This window comes from Trachemys scripta, chromosome 1, assembly GCF_013100865.1.
Source record: "Trachemys scripta elegans isolate TJP31775 chromosome 1, CAS_Tse_1.0, whole genome shotgun sequence".
Lineage (NCBI taxonomy): Eukaryota > Metazoa > Chordata > Testudines > Emydidae > Trachemys > Trachemys scripta.
The window spans coordinates 269,776,524-269,802,110 of NC_048298.1; the positions used below are offsets into that span (position 1 = coordinate 269,776,524).

The window sequence follows — 25,587 nt, forward strand, 5'->3', positions numbered from 1 at the left end:
GATTGGCTAAGGCTATTTACTACAGTACATAAACTCACAGCTCCCGTAAAACAAGCTGTACATAGTTTTGTACAGGTCTAACTATTTCAATTAGAGGTTGTTGTTTTCTATTGAAATGCTGGTACAACCTCTAAAGTGGACACTATTATATTGGTATAGCTTCCCATATAGATATAAGTTATACTGGCATAAAGGTGTTTATGCTGGTATAACTGCATCCACAAGAGAGGGATATATTTTAACTATACTAGTATCATTAAACTGGTACAACTTTTGTGCAGAGACAAGCCCTAATAATATGGCTTCTACATTTCCTTCAGCATCAGGATTGAGCTTCACTTTAAGAATAATGCATACTTTACTATAAATAAGAACAAGATGGATATTCTTTGTTTCATATTTATACCCAGAGAATTAGGAATAAATTAAAAAAACACTATGGCTTTTATTTTTCTAACTTTCAAAATTTTATTTAAAATTATATTACTTCTTTTTGAAGAGGTGCAACAAGAGAGTCAGCAGTGCTCAATGTGAAATATATAAATATCTACCAAAGCAAAGCCTGCAATGCTAAAGCAATATGTAATGGAGATGATTGTTACTACATAATTTAATAAAATGACAAGGATTCTATAAATAATATGTATTATAGCATGATATACTGTATTGGAAAAGATTAGGTTAGAATTTATAGCAATAATGTTCAATTTAATTTCAAGTAACCTCTAGTCATGGGGAACTTTAATGATACTGACAAATATTTACACAGGGCATTTTACCATAGCATTTTACAGAGATTAAACAGAAAAAGTTCATTAAAAGATATGAGTGCACGTACATATATGTATTGAGAGGTATAGTGTGGTGTAAGAGATTTTATCAGTAGACGTTTGAGATTATTACTCATTATCTGTTTTAACTTAGCACCTAGGATTCTCATATTGTTCACAAGTAACAAAATTCGAAGTGAAATATGAAGGTCAATCCCAACCAGTGACACTAAAACTTTTATATGACACCAAACCATTTGTAATTCTGTATATGCAGTATTTCAAGATAAATCTATTTTAGACAGAAGGTGGGTTTTTTTAATTGTTTTGGAACTACTTTTCATTTTCTACCGCTAGAAAATCTAGACTGCTTTACTAACCTGAGACAAACTGTATGGGATTCAGAAGGAGAGGAAAATTATACCTAAGTAAACTTCGTAAAACTTCTAAAAATTGACTGAAATATCTGTTCTCCACATAATATTGAACCTTGAAGGCATGACCTTGAGCTCTACGAGATATAAGTGCTGTGTCCCATCTGAGGGCTGGAAACTCCCTCTCCAGCAATATAATGTTCCTCTTTCTAGCCTGGATTAGTTACACAATTTTGGAACATACATCTGTAACTAGTGAACACAGGTAGAATTGTATGACACAGGTTGAATTTTTTTTCAGAACAAGTATGTTAATTTTTAACAATAAATTGTAATCTGAGGGGGTCTTCATGAAGGATAGTTCTGTTCCGTTCCTCTTCCTACTACAATCCTACTTTCAATGTGTGTTAGGAAGAAATAGTTTCAATAAACTTTGCTTCATCAGATTTCAATGGCAATGCCAATTCCTTGTGTATTTTATAACATCTGAAATTTTTACTCCATCGCAAGTTCTGTAACTTTTACTACAAAAAAACAAAAAGATTGTGTAACACTGTACCCCAAATTCTGCATAGAAATATTATAATGATACGATTATGGCACAACTAGGATGTATTTTATGGACGATAGGTCATGTAAGATATCCTTGAAAAGATTTTACTGAATATGATTATCCTACTTGTATGCATGTATCATTTTTGTATCTGAAGTTACGAATACTATCTATGTATCTATTACAAATGTGTTTACACATGGGGAACGCCCACTAGGCAAAAGACACTCAGTCTAGATGGCTGGCTGGGAAGGGTCATTCAGGTTAATGAGCCATTAGGAGAAAACAATAGGCCTTAGAAGCAGCTTAGTGTGTGTGTGTGTGTGTGCGCGCGCAAGTGTGTGTATATGTGTGTGTGTACCAAGCTTTGAAACAAAAGGCTCCTGCCATATGCAAAAGCTATATAAGGCAGGGGAGTGACATCATCGTGGTTCTTCACTGGGAAGTGCTGAACCCATGCTAAAGGGATTTTAGCCTGTGAATGGAACAATTGGGGTTTCTAAGTTATAAGGTAGCGCAGCTTGCCCCTTAAGAATCCGCAGCCTGCTTGCATCATCATTTAGGGTGAGAATTTGCTATTCATATCCGATCTATGTAGTATAGTAAGCTTAGTTTGCATGATTTATTTGCTAGGTAATCTGTTTGATCTGTTTGCTATCCCTTATAAACACTTAAAATCTATCTTTTGTAATTAATAAAATTGTTTTTGCTTTGTCTAAAACCAGTGTGTGTAGAAGTCATAACTCGAAGAAAGCTGTTGTATATTTCCTCTCCACAATGAGGGAGGGGGCGAATTTCATGAGCTTACGCTGCACAGTTCTCTGTGCAGTGCAAGATGGTATAATTTTGGGTTTACAACCCAGAGGGGGTGTGCACCCTAGTAACTGGGAAGTTCCTTAGCTGAAGCCTCCTCATGCAGAACTAATCACAGCGTCCATATGTAATTGCAGCTGGGTGTGTCCCTACCTGTATATATGCTGGTAAAAGTGCAGGCTAGAGCCTGGGAGAGGGTTTGGCAGGCTGGTCACTGCATTAGTGTAAAGGGAGCCCAGGTTGTTGGGTCACGGAGGCTCAGTGGTACCCCAGTTCCAGGTGGCAACCCAGGAGGAACCCGTCACAGATTCCTTTTGTAACATACCTCCAGTTTTCTCTGATATTTCTCACATTCTAATTGACATTGTGAGAGATTCTTTGCTGTTTCTTCTTGCATAAGTTGAACACGTTCACTCTCAAAGGACTTTAATTTACTTTGATGGAGAAGTTCAGCCACCTTACTTTCTGTGCTGAGTTGCAGCTGTCTATACCTGAAAAAAATCAAAGTAGTTGTGTGGTTTGATCAAAAAGGATACATACAGATACAGCAAAAAGATACATGTATATCTTTTCAGTATATGGCACAGATTTCAGCAAAGAGGAGAATCTTTGTTAAAAACAATGCAGAGTTTAAAACCACTGTTAAGTTAAACTATACACTATCGCTATTTGGAAGTAATAGTTCTTCAAACTGTCGTCTGTGTGGATCCCACTCTAGGTGTGTATGAATCTCATGTATAAGAGATCAGAATCTTTCAATAGCAGTGTCCGTTGGGCTAGGCCTGTTCCATGTGTGTCCTCATGCTCACCCACATGAGAGAATAAAGGACAGAGCAACCAGCCTTTAGTTTCCTTGCTATTTTAGAATCCCAGGTAAAGATGACTCTGAAAAAGCAGGGACTGAGGACTGATCATGTGATCCACATGGACAACATCTTGAAGAACCACAGTTCCTAAAAATGAACCAGAGTTCTTTGAGATAAGACTCTGCATGCTCATACTTGTGGGATGAATGCACCTGAGTTGCAAGCTTCCAGAATCTTCTGGAAAGCAGTGTCCACTGGGGCTACTTGCCCCCTCTTTCTCTCCTGATTCCTGGAGAGTTCCCAAGGAGATAAAAGGGGGAGTGGCCCCAATTACCTCTCAGTTCCTCCCACTAATTCCTAACCTGAGATGCGAAAGAAGTGGGGAATTAGGCAGGGAGTGTGAATATGCAGAGGCTCCTCTTGCAGAACTATGGTTACAAGAAAGCAACCTTTATTTCTTCTTCAACTGGCCTCCAGGAACGTGGGCTGAGGAGTACTAGCTAAACAAGGACAGCAGAACTGCCAAAAGAGTAAGTCATTTCTCTTTTTGCTCTCCCAAGACACCCTTCCCCACCCCAAAAGAAGAAAAAAATTGCTAAAATCCCCATATATAGCTGCAGTATCAGCCATGCAATATGGTGTGATAGACACAGCATGCCACAGACACTGCCTTTGTCCTGGATGAGGGCTGACAATTCCAGGAGGCTGAAGCTCTGTCAGATCATGATCATTCTGAAACACTGTGCATTACATGGATAACCTTTAGACCGTAACAGACTGACTCCTCTTCTGCCAGTTCCATCTCTAAAAGGGTTTGGGGAACCTGTAGATAAGCTTTGGCTCCATCTGGACAAGGTATGTAATGGAAAACTTACTGCCATTAAAAAGGCCAAAAAGTAAGGTACAATTGGAACACTTGTTGGAACACTAGAAATCAGAAAGAGTTCTGTCAGGGGATTAGCACAACCAGACAGGATTTTACCCCAAGCCATACAGTCCTATTATCCACACTGTATGATATATGACAATTTGCACTTAACACTGTGGCCAGGAAATAAACCTCACACCTCATTATGTGTAGGTGATGGATGTCTTGACCATTATATGTGACTGTTTATTCCAAGATGAGAGGGATTGAAGCTAGGTTTACTGACACATTCTGAAATGCTAAGCTGACTGCTCCATTGAAAAAAACTCAACTATCAGATCAAAGAAAGACTTGGTGAAGTTAAGGATAGGTGCTCCTTGATGTTTCTACTACCCTGACAGGGGAGTGATCCAATCCTAGACACTGCATCCTTCATGGTGGAGTCAATACCAGACCTGTTCCTAGCTTAAAATGAGGAGCTAGTTATAACTGAAGATAAGTAGCCCAGAGCTCAATATTGTTCTAATAAAATTTCCTCCTATGAGCTATCAGATACATGGACCATCAATATTTGATGATGATGTATCCAAGGACTAATCAGTGGTTCTCTTAGCTTCTCATATACAGCTTTAAATCTAAACAGGGATTTACAGCACTCTGTAACTTCTCCACAGAACCTTGGCAATGCACCTTTTAATTTCCTGAAGAAGATAGGTCTCTTTTTTGCTTTCCCATTCAAGGGCTAGAGAGAAGCTCTGAAGCCAATGAGCAGTTCTTTTTGGACAGATCTGGTGACACTGTAACCTGTTTCTCCTGCAGAGGCTGCATAGCAGAGAAATCTTCAGATTTGTGAGATCTCAGAATCAATAGAACTGAGACAGATATAGTACATTCACATTGTAAGGGAGTCTCTGATCCAGGCATCGGTTCTTAGACTGTCAGATGTTCAACTGCTAGAGTCTTCTAAACCTAGTCCTGGGGAGGGGTGTGAATTAACCCTTAGGGATAGGCTGGGAACCCAAGAGAACTTCAACAGTTCCTGTGAAGAACCACTGGAACTGACAGCTGTGGAAAGAAGCAAAATGGAATCTAAGATTTATGATAATAAATGAGTCTAGGACTCAGTCCCTCTCTTCACAGCTATAGGACGAGAGTTTGATAGACAATTATCATAAGGGGAAAACACACTTTCAAACAAAGCAGAGCACTGAGTTTGTGCATCTGAATATGACCAAATGGGAAGCATGATGTGAAAACACTGTCCTATAGAGACCCATCATCCTTTGATCTGATCAGAAGCTTGTAATGCATTTCTCCTTTCCAGTGTTGTAAGGACTCCATACTAGATCTGCTTGCTCATGTCACTATGTTGAGCACAGAATCAGTATTGTAAGCAGTTCTCAAAGATCATGGTTTTGGAAATGCAGAATGGGACTCCCCTGACCTGTGTGGATCTGAGGCCTCATTGGTATATAGGGCTACCATATGTCCAGATTTCCCCGGACATGTCCGGCTTTTTGGTCTATAAATAGCCGTCCGGGGGGGATTTTTAAAAATCTAAAAATGTCCGGGATTTCCCCCGGGTCAGCTATTTAGAGATAGAAAAGCAGTGGCCAAGCGCCGCTGGGCAGCCAAAGCCCCTTCCCGGCTTCCCCCATCCCCTGCAGCCTTACCATGCCGTCCGGCCCCGCAGCTGTCTTCCCCCTCCTCCCCTCCCCTGAACGCTCCGCCCCCTGCTCCTCCCCCTCCCCTGCTTCCTGCGAATCAGATCTTCGCAGGAAGTGTAAAAAGAAGCAGGGGCAAGCGGGAGGCAGCAGCAGGTAAGCTGGGGCGGGCACGAGGAAGAGAGCTCCGGGGAGGTGCGACCCTGGCCGAGCGGCGCCCGGTTGCCCCAGTGGCTCCGGCCCAGCTCGGGCCCCAACACCCCCAGCCCGGACCCGGCCCGGCTTGGGCCCCAGCACCCCTGGCCCGGCTCGGGCCCTAGCAGCGCCGGCCGAGCACCTCCAGCCCGGCCCCAAGCCCCGCAACCCCGGCCGGAGCGCAGCCCGATTCCTGGGCTTTTTAAAGCTGGCCCTGGTCAGGGGACAGGGAGGGGGGGTTGGATGGGTCGGGAGTTTGGGGGGAGCAAGGGTGTGGAGAGGGATTGGGACAGTCAGGGACAGGGAGCGGGGGGTTAGATGGGTCTGGGGGGGCTGCCAGGGGGGCAGGGCTGTGGAGAGGGGTTGGGACAGTCAGGGACAGGGAGCAGGGGGGATTAGATGGGTCTGGGGTTCTGGGGGGCTGTCAGGGGGCAGGGGTGTGGAGAGGGGTCGAGGCAGGCAGGTAGCAGAGGGGGTTGGATGGGTCAGGAGTTCTGGGGGTCCTGTCGGGGGCAGGGAGCAGTTGGATAGGGCATGGGAGTCCCCGGGGGTCTGTCTGGGGGCAGGGGTGTGAATATGGGGTGGGAGTGTGGATAAGGGTCGGGGCAGTCAGGGGACAGGTAGGGTCGTAGGGCATTCTCAGGAGGGGGCAGTCAGGGGACAAGAAGCAGGGGGGCTTAGATAAGCGGTGGGATCCTAGGGGGCAGTTAGTGGCAGGGGTCCCAGGAGGGGGCAGTCAGGGGACAAGGAGCGGGGGGGTTGGGGATTCTGAGGGGGGCAATCAGGGGGTGGGAAATGGGAGGGAGTGGATGGGGGTGGGGCAGGGGCAGGGCTAGACCGGGGCTCCTCCCCCCGGGTCCTCTCTTTTGCTTGTAGAAATATGGTAACCCTATTGGTATAGAACAGGACTCAGCAACCTTTGGCACACGGCCCGTCAGGGTAAGCACCCTGGCGGACCGGACCAGTTTGTTTACCTGCCACGTCCGCAGGTGCGGCCGATCGCGGCTCCCACTGGCCACGGGTCACCGCTCCAGGACAATGGGGGTGGCAAGAAGCAGCAGCCAGCACATCCCTCAGCCCGCACTGCTTCCCGCAGCCCCCATTGGCCTGGGACGGCAAACCGCGGCCAGTGGGAGCTGTGATCGACCGAACCTGCGGATGCCGCAGGTAAACAAACTGGCCCAGCCTGCCAGGGTGCTTACTCTGGCGAGCCGCGTGCCAAAGGTTGCCGATCCCTGGTATAGAACCACTAGACAAGTGATTCTAAACAATCAAAGATGTCAGCTCTTCATGCTGGCTGAAACCCAGGTAATAGGATGTTCTTGGCAACCCTGTTTGGCAGTCTTGCATATTTGGCTGTCAAATTTGGATCCAGGATCTGACCCTGAATCTGGATCCATACATGTCAGCCCTCAGATCTGTATGCAGCCTTTTTGTTTGTTTGTTTTTGGAAGCTCCACATCTGTGCTCTGTTGCAGATCCAGATCTTGATCTATAATTGGCTGCCAGAGATGTTTTAGAATCCAGCTCTTTTGGAAACTGCATCCAATGGAACAGAAAGCCACTTTAGGCATACAGGTAGGCCTCCTAGGCCAACCTGATCTTGACAGTGACCAAACGGATATACTTCTCCCATGGGACGAGAGGTAGCCAAACCAGCTCCTGAGGGACACTCTTCAAAGCTGATGCTGGACTTACTCAATGCCAGCTTAGTTGACTAGGCCTTAAGAGCTTTCCCCATGAGCAGGAGTGCATGAGCCATCCTCCCACTCCTGTAGGTGCAGAGAAAATGGCCAGATGGCCATCTCCTGTTTTCTTTTAAAAGAAAAACAGGAACGACAAACTAATTATACAAACAAATAGCGCAGGGACTTTGAGCCTAAAAGTGGGAATATGCAGTGGCTATTTGAAGAAATAACTTTTTTTGCTTCTTTGACAATGTGTCTGTGTGGCTCCCACTCTACGTGACTGGAACTTAGTGCCCCATCTGGAAGATGGGATTGACTGACACTAACAAAATAGTGCTCCTAACACCACTCTACCAAATTTGGCATCTGATCTTGGAGCCAATTAGAAGACATGGTTTAAAACAAAGGGGATTACTCCAAGTAGCTGGCTTGCAGATTTCAGATATGAGAATGTTTCTAAATCATGCAAAGGAGGTAGCCTGAGTGCTATGAGATTTGATGTTTGGAGGAAGAAGTGTACTAGCCCTGTGAGAGCAGATCGAAATATAATAGGCATTTAGATATTCCTTGAGAAGAAGTGGCCTGTCCCTTATTAGTGCTATTTATGGCAAAAAAAAAAAAAAAAAAAAAAGACTGCTTTTTAAATGGCTTGGCCCAGACTTTTAAAGGTGTTTAGGTACTAAAGGTGAAGATAGGCAACTAGTGGTCCTTTGGGCTATCAAGACAGTAACTATACTCAAGGGTACACACTGCTTGTTCCATCTCACTGCTATGGGCAGTAAGAGGGAAGGGAAAGGTTATGGCCAACCTACTCGTTATGCCCTCAAGTATGGGGGACACAAGGATATGCATGGCACAGCGAAACCAACTCCTATTCAAAGATTCCAATCTCACACCTGGAGTGAGATCCACTTAGACAAAAACTTGTAAACACTGAGCCATATTTGTCTTTTCAGGCCATGCCGACACAGTAATCATAAACTGGGTCCCTATATCAAATGGGGACATGCTATCTCCCCCTGTACCATTGTCTATGCTGTTGCCAAGAATTGGGGCATTCATATAATTATTTATATTATTGTTGCACATAGAATTTCCAGTCATGGATCATTGTGCTAGGTGCTGTACAAACATAACAAAAAGTCAACCTGTGCTCCAAACAATCTAAGTATAAGACAAGAGACAATATATGGATACAGACAAACAGATGGCGTGGTGTCAAAGGAAACAATGAGAAAATATTGATCAGTATAACAGGCAATGATCTCAGCGTGACATACCCAAGGTACAATCCAGACTAATGATTAGCGGTGTCACCCCTGCCCTCTAACCTGAGATGCCCTTTACACTGCTTTGCTGCTATAGTCTCCAGTCAGGACTGCTTATAAGCAGCCTCCAGCCTGCAAGTCATTCCCAGCTATGTCTGTGTGTGTGTTGCAGCCAGCCAGCCATACTTTGGCTCTCACCAGCCTTAGTTATATTGCAGGATGACCTCAACATACCTTTCTGGGGGGAAATCTTAGATTGGGTATGTCCTATACTGCCCAGCCCCTCTCCTGGACAATACAAGCGTATATAACGTCCGTCATTTTACTAATAGAAATGATATGCACACATCTTGCTACCCCAAATGGAGTTTCCCAAACACTTCGATTTAAACCCTCGGATCCGGCCTGCGGGCCATAGTTTGCCCACCCCTGGTAAAGGATGTCCCCGCTGCTGCTCTTCCTCACCTGTTGGAGGTTCTTTTGTTTCCCTTTCTGCTTGTTGACTTGGTTTACTGCTTAAATGCAAATTAAGCAGAGCACACATTCCTTTGTTTGAGACAGGCCTGTTTGCCAATTTCAGTTTGGAACATGTGTTAAGATCATGATGCAGTGGAACTTTACAATTTCATATACAATATTGCCACACATTTTATCAGTATAATATTGACCAGCAAATTATGGGTTTGCAAATGATATCTCACAAGGCATACTTTGTACAAAGATTATTACAATAATGTGCAGGGTGTGGATATGGGTACATTCTGTCACACTCAGCAAACCAGCAGCCTAACTATTGTCAAGATCTTTGTCAGCATTAGAGTAGACAAGAATTTTAAGGAGGGATTTGAAGGATGATAATGAGTTAGTTCCATAGATGTTTACACAGAGCTTCTCCCAAGCGTGAGTGGCAGCATGTGAGAAAGCACAAAGGTGCTTGTTTGAAAATGTAACAAGTGGGGGATGGAGGCTGACATCATGAGCTGACTGGAGGTAGGAGTTCATGCAAAGAGACAGGTAATACAGGCAAAGTCACAGGGTAGGAACATGATCTTTGCAGCAGTATTTTGAATGGGTATGGGCGGGACAAGATTGTATTTGTCAAGGCCAGAAAGTGTGATGTTGCAGTAATCAAGACACATGATGCTGAGAACCTGGATGAAAATTTTAGCCATGTGGATGAAAAAGAATGGCTGTTTCTTAGGGCTTGTATACATGAATACTTAAGTTTGTGACAAGCTGGGGTTTAAATGTACTGAGCTTTTTCCTGCTGCACACTAAATGTCCAAGCACTAAAAACTTCCATAATATGAAAATAAATAAATAAAAAGTTGAGAGAGAATCTTTTTTCTTTAGATTTCAGTGTGTTCCTGTTTGTTTCTTTTCCTCAAATTAACAACTTATTTCTATGTCTCAATAATACCAGATGGAAAAATATACACAATATAAACTTTAAAAATCATACAGCAATTATCTTTTAAAGCAATGAGTACTAAATACACCCTACTTTAAATTAATCTAAAACCTAAGTACCAAAAGTGGTAAAACAGCTGTTACATAAAGCACAACAGCAGCAACATATTTCCTCTGTCCTCTTCCAAAAAATAAGATATACAAAGCAATTAAATTTTGGACACAGTTACAAACAGAAAGAATATTCAGAAATACATACTCATGCTTAAAATATTCCCCCAAATTATTAGGTAAAAGACATGTGAACATTCAGATGTTTGTGTTCTTGTAAAACACACACACACACACACACACATACAAATGTAGTTCATTAGTGACATCTGAACTGAAACTAAGATATGTGTAATGTGCTTCCATAATATCAATGGCAGTGACACTGTAGACAAGGTAGATAGCTCTCCTTCAGCTATCTTGACTTTGATGAGTCAGTGCTTTTCTAAACAATACTTGAGTTTCAGAGAACTACCACAACCAGTTGGTTTATTTCTAGCCTCACAGTAGACTGTGGATAAGCATGCGTGTTACATTTAATAATAAAGCACAGACTAGTTGTAAATATTACTTTTTTCAAACACATCACCTGTATTTAAATCAAATGTGCATCAGGACATCTTTTGATGGTATATCATCCAGGAAAGAACGAGAACTGTTTTGATACCACTAGTTTAATAGATGAGACTACACAGACATCAAGGAAATCACTTTCCCATTCCAACAGAAGCCATGGAGACTGTGTCACAGGGATACAACCTCGGGCCATTCCTTACAGTTTTAAGCTGCATGGTAGGGAGACTACATGAAAATGTCTGTGAGAGCAGTCTTGACACTAGTAGAACAGAATTTGTCTCTCGTAAGCTCTGCACACAAAAAAACTAGTGCCAATTAACATTAATACCAGAGTGCTAGATCATGGGCTATCATGGTAAATAGAATCTTCAATGATTATCAAAATTATCACGCAGAAGTATAAAAACTTTAAATATAAATAACGTCAACAGAAGCTGCTCAGTGCTCTCAACTTCTGAAAAATCAGGCTATTTATTTAAATTAAAAATGTTGTTTCTCGGTTCTTTCCAGAAATTTACTGAGCTGTTTTACATTTTAAATTGTTATACTATTATTTACATTTTATCAGACATCCAAAAAGTTAAAACAATGTTTTACACATTACTACAAACCTATCAATCTTGATTGATGATGTTTTATTTTAAGAAATTTCTTCTGAGGAGAATAAAATAATTGTAGGGAGGATTTTTTTAAAAAAAGTAAGCTTATAACAAGACTGGTGGGGGGAAAAAAGAAGAAATAAAAATCTAAGTCTTGGCAATACCTATAAGCTTTGGGATAAGAGTTGTAGGAATACCTAACAAAATAGCTCATGGAAATCTGTCTCTCTTGGGGCCTCAACCAGTCACTCCTACCCTTTGTCATCCTCATTTCTACCAGGGAACCACAATAAAGAGGCTTGAATTACTTATCTTGTTGTGTATGGCTTTTAGATTCACTCAGTTTCCTATTTCTTCATTTTCTTTCCTTCCTCTCCATCTACAGATGGGCCTCGATTTAGACAGTATTTTTTTGCACGGTTTCAGTTATGCACAGTCAATTAATTGTAACTCTTTATTTTTTGTACAAAGTATGGATTCACTTTTACACGGTGTAGCGCGGTTGCCAAGATGTGCAGATGCACCTAGAATCAGCTGGTCGCTTCCTGCCCCCCCCTCCACCACACTGCTCTCAATCTGATCGGATATTGTCTCTTAAACATCATGTTGTCCGCTTTGATTTTACCCGCTATTTATCACCCTTAATAAGTGTTTACCATGAGCTCAAAGAGGAAATTGAGAGAAAGTGGCTCAAAAAGTTTTACGTCATGTGTGAAGAAGCAGAAAAAAGTATTGACTTTAGTACAGAAATGGAAATGTTGGATAGGCTTGCTAAGGGTGAAGGTTCATCATCCGTGGCTAGGGCTTATGGCCTTAATGAGTCAACCATGCGTACAGTGAAGAGAAATTAGGCAAAAATTAGAGCAAGTGTTGCTTCAAGTGCACCTAAAGGTGCTAAGTGTCATTCTATACTCGTTATACTACCATACAAAAGATGGAGAAAGCACTGAACATGTGGATTGAGGACAAACACAGAAAAGAATTCCATTGAATGGGCCAGTGATTCGAGAAAAAGCTAAAAGATTGTACAATCACCTAAAACAGGATGTTGCATCAACTTTGGGAGAGAGCAGCGTAGCCAAGGAATCTACTTTTATAGCCAGCAAGGAATGGTTTGAGAAGTTCAAAAGGAGGTATGGCTGCATAATGTTAAATTGATCTGCAGACCATGAAGCAGCAGCAAGGTTTCCACCCAAGCTGGCTGAACTCATTGAGGAGAAAAAAGCTTGCTTCAGTTTGTAACCTAACGCAGATGAGACAGGTTTATTTTGGAAACGGATGCCAAACAGAATTTGTCTTTCAAAAAATGAGAAATCTGCTCCAAGTTTCAAGGTTGCTAAAGACTGACTGACCCTTCTCATCTGTGGAAATGCAATGGGGGATTTTGTGGTAAAGCCAATGCTACTTTACTGAGCCCAGAACCCCCATGTGCTCAAGGGCAAAGATAAATATCAGCTGCCAGTGTTTTGAAGGTCTAATCGGTGTGCGTGGGACACTTCAGTGCTTTTTATGTACTGGTTTCATAACTGTTAAGTGCATGAAGTGGAATGCTACCTGGCATCAAAGAACCTAGCTGGTCCTACTGATCCTTGATAATGCTCCGGGCCACCCTGCAAGCCTTCAGGCTGCACAGCCCAAAGTGGAGATGGTTTTTCTGCCTCCAAACACCACATCACTCCTCCAGCCCCTTGACCAAGGAGTCATCGCAATTTTTAAAGTTTATTACATTCACTGCACCTTTCGCCGCATCCTAGATGCTATGGATAGTGATCCAAGTTTAACAGTGACCCAGTGCTGGAAGGATTACAGCATAGCACAGTGTATTAAAAATATAAAAGAGTCTCTGGATGAAATAAAACCTTCCACTATCAATGCATGTTGGAAAAACTTGTGGTGAAAGGCAGTGAATGATTTTCATGGCTTCCCTGAAATGCGACATGAGATGGAGGAAATTACAGAGCTGGGTTGTCATGTTGGAGGGTAGCAATTTGACAATCTCCAGGCAACCACTCAAGTCCCACACCATCAATATCAATGTTGAAGAGCTGATTCAGTCAAGCACCAGTGATGAGGACAGTGGGGAGGTGGAGCTGCAGCTGACAATGAAGAATCTGGATAAGGGTTTTCGACTGGCTAAGGAACTCTGAGACCTTTTTTTTTTTTTTTTTTTTGCTAAGGATCCATAAATGGAACATAGCTTGAAATTCAAAAGAGAGCTTGAGGGTGCACTGGCTCCTTACAGGGAAATTTACAAAGATATTCAGAAGAAAGCTGAATAACTGACCATTACCAGTTTTTTTTTTCCACGTCTTTCAACACGAACTCCACTCCACTCCCCGGGTGTGCGCCTGGGGCCAGGAGAGCCCCTGGCCAGAGTATCCATCGTCGCCGGCTTCAGACGGTGAGAGGAGGGGGCCCAGATCCCTCCTACCCCATCCCTCCTGCCTCCCCTCCCGACCTCCGTCATTGGCCACCCACCCGAAGCCTGGGGCCACCCAAGTGTCCCATGCTGGCCACGCCAATGCGCCACACTCCCCGGCCACCCGAGATGACCCCTTGGAGTTCTGACTTCAACAACATCAGCATTATCATCATATCAAGTTCATCCTCAACATCAGTAAAGGTTGGTAGCAAGTTTAAATTTTATAAAAAAAATTTTACTAAAACCTGTATTGGATAAATTAAGGAGATCTTCTTGTGAACCAGAAAACTAAACCCTTTTTTCTCCATAGATCCATAGTATCTTTTTACCTAATTTCTATTTGCACAGTGTTTTTCCAAGAATGTAACCACTGTGTAAATCGAGGCCCGACTGCATATCCAAACCAGTTTTCTTCACTTATGATTACTTTTATTTTTTTCCACCCTCTCTTTCCCCGGCCTCTCAAGTTTGTGTACCTCTCTCATCTCTTCCAGTCTCTCTCAGCTATTCTTCCATTGTCATTTTCAGCAGAAGAAATGGACCTCAACAGCAATCTCTGCAAAACTTTCTCTTTCCTTCTCCTTCTTTAAGAGGACTTGAGCACCTCTCTGTTCACTCCTGTTGGGATTGGAGAGCAAGACCTTATCCCACAAGTATTCTCTACTCTACTTCAGTACACGAGAGAGAACAAGTCAACTTTTCTCTCCAAACACTTCGACTATGGGCTTGTCTACACAGTGGGATAATGCACCCTACGGATTGTGATTTCTCATGTGCACTAATGTGTTACACATTAATTGCTCTTTATGATAGCACCTGTCACTTGGTGACATGTACTGGGCAGGTCACTATGTGGAGCAATGGAAAAAGCAGTCCTTTTTCCCAATGTGGAGGAAAGCAATCAGAATGGTGGTGCTGCCGCTACTTTTAATTGAACTGTTAAAATTAATTTGCCAGTGTCCCTCTAAATATATACTTTAAGGACTGCTTTGAGATCTTTTAGGTGGGATTTTTTTTTATGAAGATAGATTCATCCATTCATTGTATAATTTATTACAGCATTGGATTTGCCCCCCTACATTTTGAGGTTATCATCACAAAGATTTTTCCTTAACTAGAACCTAGGTGTACATATAAAGAAATTGTTTTCCTTTAAATTTAGTTTAGAAGAATGAACTATTGCATGTAAGCCGGGTGAGATGTTAGGGTTCTCAGGGTACCCTGATTATGAGTTACTTTGCTGCCTGCCCCATGGCTCTAGCGAGAGGTAGATTTGCTTGTGGTGGCTGGGTGCTAGCCCCCCAACACCAGAAGCCTGCTAGCCACTCAAGCACTCTACTTCAGGCTATGCCAGTCCTGTCTCTGCCTTGCAGGTTAACAATAGATGCACACCAGTCCCTGAGTCCCTTTGAAGTGTTCCCCCTGTGATATGCAGCCCTTGGCACTGGCCACTCAGAGAAATCCCAGTTCCTCTGCCCCCAAAGGAGCAGTGTACCCCCGTTTACCAGTTTTACCTTAAGCTCCTGCTCCTGTGTAATCCTCAGCACTTCTAATACAATAAGAGAAGGTTTAATTAAAAAAAAATTGGAGATTCCACTAGAAAAAAAGAATGATGGAAACAGATGGTTACAATGCAAAACTAAGTCATAAAATGCAAACTAGGACCTAAACTTACTAATAGTTACCTTTCCTGTCTAATAAAGTAGGTCCCTCCTCCCACCCCAAATTCAATCTATTGCAGAACTGGCTGGCTTCACAGGAACAAAAATCTAATCTTTCATGAAAAACGTCCCTGTTCAACAAGAAGTCTCCAAAGTGAAAAGATACTTTTCTTCCAAAACCATAAAGTATATTTCCAATACTGTTACATTATTGCTTAAATATTATCTGTATGTACATCTTGCGATGATTATGAGTCTTAATAAGTTATGAGCTTTATGTAGCTACCTTACATTTACCCTTTACAAATAAATACCCTTGAAGACACCTGTGTGGTGTAAAGCAGTGGTTCTCAAAGCCGGTCCGCCGCTTCTTCAGGGAAAGCCCCTGGCGGGCCGGGCCGGTTTGTTTACCTGCCGCGTCCACAGGTTCGGCCGATCACGGCTCCCACTGGCCGCAGTTTGCCGCTCCAGGCCAATGGGGGCTGCGGGAAGTGGTGTGGGCTGAGAGATGTGCTGGTCGCCGCTTCCTGCCACCCCCATTGGCCTGGAGCGGCGAACCACGGCCAGTGGGAGCTGCGATCAGCCGAACCTGTGGATGCGGCAGGTAAACAAACAGGCTCAGCCCGCCAGGGTGCTTACCTTGAACAAGAGGCGGACTGGCTTTGAGAACCACTGGTGTTAAGAGTTTGTCGAGCCTGAGATAAAAGTTGTTTTGCACAGAGCAGTGGACTCTTTGCTAAGGGGCCTTTTTGTCACTTGAGACCAGCCAGTTTAGACTTTATACCTAGGATTTGATTAAAAGAGTATTCTAGTTACTACTGTTCTCTAGTTAACTTTGCTCTGTGGTATGTGCAATTATTTTGCCTTTTTTGTTGCATAGGTACTTTAAAACCAGTTTAAATAGAGGAAGGTGTTTAACAATTTCCCCATACTACTTTTTCTGTTATTCCATACTTAGTATTCCATTATTATTATTAAAGCCTGAACCAGGTTGAAATCAGACACTTCAGCTTGATCTGAAAGTCACTCATCAGGAGTATAGTTAAACTTGCCACAAGTTAGTATTTCTCAATAAAGCTGTTACTTTTTGACTAATATTAGGTTTTGGAACTCTTTTGGGCATAACAGCTTTCCTGAAAAGATTGGGTTTTCCTGATCTACAGAGGCTTCCAAGAGTTCTGTCAATAAATGATTGCACCTCAAATAGACATGGGATGTTAGGTTCCTGAGGCATTAGGCTCCAGTAGGGTACTGACGATCTTATCTATATGCATTTTCTGACCCCTACTGGGAATCATCTCCTCTCCAGGACAAAGAAGATATCTTAGTTGAAAAGTGGCATTTTCACTTGCTTTCCTCAACCTGATCCCTATAGCTGCTAATGTTCTGTATTTTTATACTGGGCTTCCACACAAGAATCGCAATCAAAATTACAAATTAAAGCTTCACAATAGTTCCATAAAACAGGAATTGTACTAGTTTTACAGACTGTGAAACTGAGGCTCAAAGTGGTTTAGTGACTTGACCAAAGTCACACCCCAAGTCTGTGGCAGGGTAAGCTTTAGTACCAGGTCTGATTCTCAGGCCTGTAGTTTCACCTCCAGGCCATTCTTTCTCAGACTAGAAAACTCCCTACCTGACAAAAAAGGATCGTTAATTCTAAGGTAAGTTTGCTACCATTAACAAAGAAAAACCATATTCAGTGAAAATCTTTAAGCATATAAATGAGTTAAGGGGAAAGACTTCTGCATTCCTTTGCACCTTTACACTGTGACCCACAATGTTGTCAATAATGCACCCCAACATGTCATCTCCGACAGATGCCAAAAAGCAACACACAGACAAATTTCAAACTTGCATGCATGCTAGCACAAAACGTTTACTATGATCTCATATGCCTAATCAATTATATCAGTGTGATGGGTTGGATCACAGAAACCCCCTTGGGAGCTGCCACCTGATGTGCAAAGACTACCTCTGCTCCTGTTTTCCCTGCCAGCTGAGGACTCCAGCACCCTGTCTGGCTCTAACACAGACCCGGGGTCTGAATCACTTGTCCCAAAGCTGCAAGTTTACCTGAAAACAGCTCACAGTAGTGTACTTGTCTTTAGCACTCAGATGCCCAACTCCCAATGGGGTCTAAACCCAGATAAATCTGTTTTATCCTGCATAAAGCTTATGCAGGGCAAACTCATAAATTGTTCGCCCTCTATAACACTGATAGAGAGATATGCACAGTTGTTTGCTCCCTCAGGTATTAACACATACTCTGAGTAAATTACTAAATAAAAAGTGATTTTATTAAATACAGACAGTAGGATTTAAGTGGTTCAAAGTAGTAATAGACAGAACAAAGTAAGTTACCAAGCAAAATAAAATAAAATGCGCAAATCTATGTCTAATCAAACTAAATACAGCTAATCTCACCCTCAGAGATGTTTCAGTAAGTTTTTCTCAGACTGGACACCTTCCAGGCCTGGCCACAATTCTTTCCCCTGGTACAGCTCTCGTTGTAGCTCAGGTGATAGCTAGGGGATTCTTCATGATGGCTCCTCTCTCCTTTGTGTTCTCTTCCACCCCTTTATATATCTTTTGCATAAGGCGGGAACCCTTTGTCCCTCTGGGTTTCCACCCCCCCTCACTGGAAAAGCACCAGGTTAAAGATGGATTCTAGTTCAGGTGACATGATCACATGTCACTGCAAGACTTCATTACTCACTTGCCAGCACACACATATACAGGAAGACTCACAGGTAAATACAGCCATCTACAGACAATGGGAGTCATCAAGATTCCAAACCATCCTTAATGGCCCACACTTTACATAATTACAATAGGCCCTCAGAGTTATGTTTTATATTTCTAGTTTTAGATACAAGATTGGTATATTTCTACAAATAGGATGATCACGCTCAGTAGATTATGAGCTTTGTAATGATACCTTACAAGAGACCTTTTGCATGAAGCATAGCCCAGTTACATTATATTCACTTATATTTTTATAAAACCACATAGACTGCACAATGTCACAATCAGCACATCTGACTCTCACTCATTCCATACATTTGGGAAGTTACTCTGCCTTAACACTGCTGAGTTTGCAGTTAAGGTTGTGTGTCAGAATGTAAGTTTGATGAAGTTACTGTATTTAAAAAAATCAGAGTGCGAGTGTGTGTCGGGACAGGGTTGGAGTCAGACCCCAGTAACACCACTTAGTGGTGGTACTCTGGGCCAGGTCGCCCAGAGGTAGGGGAGCCTAAGCTCTCCCTGCTCCACCGGGCTCTGACCCAGGGCCCTGTGAGTAAAAGTTTAACTATGGAGCCAAGGGGCGGGCACCTATGCCTACTCCCTGGGCCACTTCCTACCCCAGCTTCAGTTCTTCCCCTGACACCACTGGTCTGCATCTGAATTACCTCTCTGATCGCACTCCAGAGAGCTTTCCTCTATCAGTTGAGGACCATTGTTCCTAGCACCCGCAGGTGAAGAACCTGCAGTGGTTTGGCAGCAGGGTCTGGTCCTGGCCATGTGGAGCCCCAACACCTTCTCTGAGGGAGCTTGTGACATACGACTGCTGCCCTGCTCTGTCTGCCTAGAGACTGTGAGCATGTCCAGCACGGAAGGCTTAGTTCACCAGCGTGGGGCTCATGCATCCCACCACAATGTGCTAGTGGAGATCCCAGCGTCTTTTTGGTTTCTTGCAAAAGGGCATAAAAAAAGTGAGACTATCAAGTGAAAAAAGGTCAAAAGAGTGATTTCTGTGTCATTTTTTATCAAACCACAATCAAAAACATGAAATAGTACTCGAAGTTTAAATTCTATGGGGTTTTTTTTTTTTGCTATTTCAATTAGGTTGTTTTTTTGTTTTGTTTTTTAAATAAAATAAAGGTTTAAAACACCTATACAACTGAAATCTGTAATGGAACCTTAACTATAAATGTAAACTAAGGAATACTAAAATCACCTACACATTTAAAAATATGAAAATTAATAGTAAGGGCCAGAACATAAATATTCAAATACACTCACAGTTCATACAACCTCTTAAATAAAATAATATGAAATTTAGGAGCTAAGCAGGGCCCCTGACTATCCCAGCTCACAAACCTCAGGAAGACAGACAGCTCAAGATCAGACAGCAACATCTTGTGGAGTTCAAGAGCATTTCTCTAATCCTTTGCCTGCAGAGCAGGAACATCAGCTTCTCCTAGCTCTGACTCTCCTACAGAGCTATGAGCTCCACTGGATCCTCAGTTTCATGTGGAATGATCAACACAGATTTCCAATTTTTCATCCACTTCTCCTTGCCCTGCACAGGCTTTATAAAGCGCTGTTGAGCTATGTGAAACTTTATAAAGAACCTGTTACTATGCCAAACAGGCCATTATTTTTTTTAAAAAAAGAATCAGAAATGTAGGACTGGAAGGAACCTCAAGAAGTTATCTAGTCCAGTCCCCTGCTCTGAGGCAGGATTAAGCATTATTGCGACCATCCATGACAGATGTTTGTCTAACCTGTTAAAAAAACTCCAGTGACAGAGATTCTATAACCTCCCTAGCTAATTTGTTCCAGCGCTTAACAAATCCCTACAGTTACGAAGGTTTTCCTACCTTACTTAAATCTTCTTCACTGAAATTTAATCCCATTACTTCTTATCCTGTCCTCAGTGGTTAAGAAGAACAATTTATCAGCCCCCTCTTTATAACAACTTATTATGTATTTGAAGACTTATGTCCCCCCTCAGTCTTCTCTCCTCCAGATTAAACAAAGCCAATTTTTTCCATCTTTCCTCATAGGTTGTTTTCTAGACTTTTAATCAGTTTTGTTGCTGTCCTCTGAACTTTCTCCAATTTGTCCAAATCTTTCCCAAAGAGTGGTGCCCAGAACTGGACACACAAGTCCAGTTGAGGCCTATCAGTCCTGAGCAGAGTGGAAGAATTATTTCTTGTGTCTTGTTTACAACACTCCTGCTAATACATCTCAAAATGATGTTTAATTTTTTGTTTTTGGCAACAGTATTATATTGACTCGTTTAGTCTGTGATCCACTATAACTCCCAGATTCTTTTCTGCAATACTCCTTCCTACGCAGTCATTTCCCATTTTGTGTTTTTTGCAATTGATTATTCCATCTTAAGTGTAGTACTTGGCATTTGTCCTTATTGAATTTCATCCTATTTATTTCAGAACATTTTTTCAGTTTGTCAAAGTCATTTTGAATTCTAATCCTATCCTCCAAAGCACTTGCAACCTCTCCTAGCTGGGTACTTTCCATAAATTTTGTATGTGTACTCTCTATGCCATTATCCAAAACATTAATGAAGACTGGAATAGAACTGAACCCAAGACAGATCCTGTGGGACTCCATTCAATATGCCCTTCCAGCTTGACTGTGAACTATGGGTAACTACTATCTGAGTACACTTTTCCAACCAGTTGTGCACCCACCTATTATAGTAGGTTCATCTAGGCCAGAGGTCGGCAACCTCTGGCACGCGGCTCGCCAGAGTAAGCACTCTGGCGGGCCGGGCCAGTTTGTTTACCTGCTGCATTGGCAGATTCAGCAGATCACGGCTCCCACTGGCCGCGGTTCGCCGCTCCAGGCCAATGGGGGCTGCGGGAAGTGGCGCGGGCGAGGGATGTGCTGGCCGCAGCTTCCCACTGCCCCCATTGGCCTGGAGCGGCGAACTGTGGCCAGTGGGAGCTGCGATTGGTGGAACCTGCCGACGCAGCAGGTAAACAAACTGGCCCGGCCTGCCAGGGTGCTTACCTTGGAGAGCCGCGTGCCAGAGGTTGCCGACCACTGGTCTAGGCTATATTTCTCAAGTTTGCTTATGAGAAGATCATGTGAGACAGTATCAAAAGCCTTACTAAAGTAGAGATACAGTTGGGCCTCAATTTACACGGTGGTTACATTATTGAAAAAACACCTTGCAAATAGAAATCGTGTAAAAATATACCAAGGGTCTAGATTCCAGGCTCACAAGATGACCTCCCTAATTTATCCAATACAGGTTTTATTAAAAATTTTTAATGAAATTTAAACTTGCTACTAACCTTTACTGATGTTGAGAACTAACTTAATTGATGATAATGCTGATGTTGTGAAGTCAGAACTCTGAGGGCTAATCTGGGGAGGCCTGGGAGTGTGGAGCAGTGGCATAGCCAGGACGGGACACTTGGGTGGGCCCCCACTTCAGGTGGGTGGGCAGAGGCAGGAGGGATGGGGCAGGAGGGATCAGTACCACCTCCCCTCACCCTCTCCAGCCAGCCTCGCAGGGGACAATGGACACTCTGGCCAGCCCCCTCTCCCCCTCCTCCCCGGCGCGCCAGCCAGGGAGCGGGGTCGGGGCGCGGGGGCTTGCCTACTCCCCGGCTGGAACGCTGGGCAGGTGCAGTGGGGCAAGCCCCTGCACCCTAACCTCCTCCCTGGCTGAAAAGCTGGGCAGGCAGTATAGGTCAAGCACTTGATCCTGCTGCCCGGCTGGAGCACAGGGCGGGCGGGCAGGGTGGGACAAGTGCTAGGGCTGGAGCAGAACCTGGGTTGGGAAGAGAGGGGGATGTTAAGTGGGTGGGCCACGTCCCACCAAGGCCCACCTGTGGCCACGGAGTGGAGTTGGAAGACGTGAAAAAAACTGGTGATAGTCAGTCGTTTGGCTTTCTTCTGCATGTCTTTGTAAATTTCCCTGTAAGGTGCCAGTGCACCCTCAAGCTCCCTCTTGAATTTCAATTACGTTCCATGAATGGATCTTTAGCAAAAAAAAGGTCTCCGAGTTCCTTAGCCCATCGAAAAGCCTTATCCAGACACTTCATTGTCAGCTGCAGCATCAGTGCCACCTCCACCTACTCACTTTCCCCATCACTAGTGCTTGACTGAATCAGCTCTTCCTCACTGATCTCGGTGGTGTGGGACTCAAGTAGCCCCTCTATCTCTGTTGCCTGGAGATTGTCAAATCCCTCCCCATCAACATGACAACCCAGCTTTGTAATTTCCTCCACCTCATGTTGCATTTGGGGTAAGCCATGAAAATCATTCACTACCTTTCACCACAAGTCTTTCCATCATGCATTGATGGTGGAAGGCTTTATTTGATCCAGAGACTTTTTTATATTTTAATACACTCTGCTATGGTTTAATCCTTCCAGCACTGGGTCACTGTTAAACTTGGATCACTATCCATAGCATCTAGAATGTGGTGAAAGGTGAGACAAGTGTAATAAACTTTAAAAGTCAAGGGGCTGGAGAAGTGATGTGGTGTTTGGAAGCAGGAAAAACATCTCCACTTTGGGCCAATGGGGGCGGTGGGAAGCCACGGCCAGCACATCCCTCAGCCTGCGCCGCTTCCCGCCGGAGCGGCAAACCCACTGGCCGCGGTTTGCCACTCCGGGCCAATAGGGGCGGTGGGAAGCCACAGCCAGCACATCCCTCGGCCTGCGCCGCTTCCCGACGGAGCGGCAAACCGCGGCCAGTGGGAGCCGCGATCGGCCAAACCTGCGGAGGTGGCAGGTAAACAAACTGGTCCGGCCTGCCAGGGTGCTTACCCTGGCGAGCCTCATGCCAGAGGTTGCCGACCCCTGCACTAAACAATTATGAAACCAGTTCATAAAAAGCACGGAAGTGACCCGCGCACACTGATTAGACCTCCAAAACACTGGTAGCTGATATTTATCTTTGCCTTTGACTGCATGGGGGTTCAGGGCTCAGTGAAGGAGCATTGGCTTTACCATAAAAATCCCCCAGTGCATATGCACAGATGAGAAGGGTCAGTCAGTCTTGCGCAGCCTGGAAACCCGGAGCAGATCTCTCATCTTTTGAAAGAAAGGTTCTCTTTGGCATCCATTTCCAAAATAAGCCAGTCTCATCTGTGTTAATAACTTGTTTCGGTTTGTAACCTTTCTCCTCAGTGAGTTCGGACAGCTCGGGTGGAAACCTTGCTGTTGCTTCATGGTCTGCAGATGCAGCTTCACCGACCGATTTAACATTATGCAGCCCATATCTCCTTTTGAACTTCTCAAACCATCCCTTGCTGGCCATAAAAGTAGTTTCCTTGGCTACAGTGCTTTCCCCCAGAGTTGAGGCAGCATCTCTTAGCTTTTTCTCGAATCACTGGCCCAACCAATGGAACTCGTTTCTGTGTTTAGTCCTCAATCCATATGTTCAGTGCTTTCTCCATCTTTTGTATGGTAGTATCATGAGTATAGAATGACATTTTAGCACCTTTAGGTGTACTTGAAGCAACACTTGCTCTAATTTTGGCTCATTTCTCTTCAGTGTACACATGGTCGACTCATTAAGGCCATAAGCCCTAGTCACAGGTGATTAACCTTCACCCTTAGCGAGCCTATCCAATATTCCCATTTCTGGACTAAAGTCAATACTTTTTTCTGCTTCTTCACACGTGATATATCACTTTCTCTCAATTTTCTCTTTGAGCTCATGGTAAACACTTATTAAGGGTGATAAATAGCAAGTAAAACTAAGTGAACAACGTAATGTTTACGAGACAATATTCGATCACACAGAGCAGCGTGGTGGAGGGGAGGCAGGAAGCGACCAGCTGATTCTAGACGCATCTGCGCATCTTGATGACCAGCATGTAAAAGTGAATCCATACCATGTACAAAACTACTTACAGGCTGTCCTAAAATATTCTACAAAATTATAAGGGGAGTGAAGGAGTAGCTTATAAGAAGACTGTGGTTGCATTCTTAATTACAGAGCTAATATCAGAGTGCCCCATATTCGGAGTAATATTTAATTACCCGTAACTCAAAAACAGCCTAATTTTATTCACAGTAGCAAAAACCCACAATTGGGTGCAAGTTTGTAATTATTCCACTATTGGTAAGAACAAAATTTCTAGATAAATCAAACATATATGTGGGGATTAGAATCTTGGATCTTCAGCTCCAAAAACCACAAGACTACCACTTCAGCTAAGGGGAAACTTTTGTTACAGTGATGAAGTGTAGAGGGATCATATGTTCTCTCTAAACTACAACCAGAAACCAGAGGGCAAACTACTCATTGTATTCATTATTACCAGAATAGTTAAACACAAGACTTGTTATTGCTGCTTAGCTACACCTGGTTTTCTTGAAATATAGCCTTTGCTATATTTTTCAAAAAATATTTTACTAGTTGGAAAGCCTGACGTGGTAGTAATTAGACATTCCAACACAGAAGTACACAGAACAATATTAGACATAAGTCAGATCCCAAATCAGAATAATTTCTTAGTGGCCTGAGACACAAAAATAGTTTGACCAATTTTCTTCCACCTCTGAAAGAAAATTCCTACCTTTACAATAAACCTGGCAAATTTCAGACTAACCCAATAACAACAGCAAGAGTTATAGCAAGGCTGAATACAGAGTTTATAATGGAAACTGGTTGCAACAATAACTATGGAAAGACCAGGGCCAATGTTGGTTTCTTCTTACCAGATAATGCTGTTTAAAAAGGAGAAAGATGTTCCTTATGAGCGTCTCCTCCCCAGCCACTGATGGCAGCACGTTTCAACAGGCCTAACCCTCTAACTTATAACAGTGGTTTCCTTTTAAAAATTGTTAACATTCTTTTTTAAAATAAAAGCAGTGTCAATATTTTCTGTGTTTTTTAAAAAGAACAAAGTGTTGTCACTCCTTAAGATTTTTTCAAAATATTATTTTTCTCCATCTACTATAATCTTTTTAACAAGTTAATAATAAAAATAAATGCCTTTCCTCAATTTCTTTCTGCTGAATATTCCAGAATTCCCTCTATGTTTACAAGGTTTGTGAGGACACTAACTCTGATAAAATAAATAGGACAGTCTACAGCTCAGACTATTTCATAGACAAAGATTTTATTATTTCCTTTACATTGTAATT

The 25,587-nt window shown here is 43.1% G+C and overlaps 1 protein-coding gene across 3 annotated transcripts in view; it reads right to left on the reverse strand.

Annotated features, from left to right (window-relative positions):
* PIBF1 (progesterone immunomodulatory binding factor 1) overlaps positions 1-25,587 on the reverse strand; it is a 188,842-nt gene that overhangs the window by 83,253 nt on the left and 80,002 nt on the right. For all 3 annotated transcript variants that reach the window (XM_034758353.1, XM_034758355.1, XM_034758354.1), the window contains exon 11: positions 2,836-3,001. In XM_034758353.1, coding sequence (XP_034614244.1) covers positions 2,836-3,001 — 166 coding nt within the window. The remainder of the gene's footprint in view (positions 1-2,835; positions 3,002-25,587) is intronic.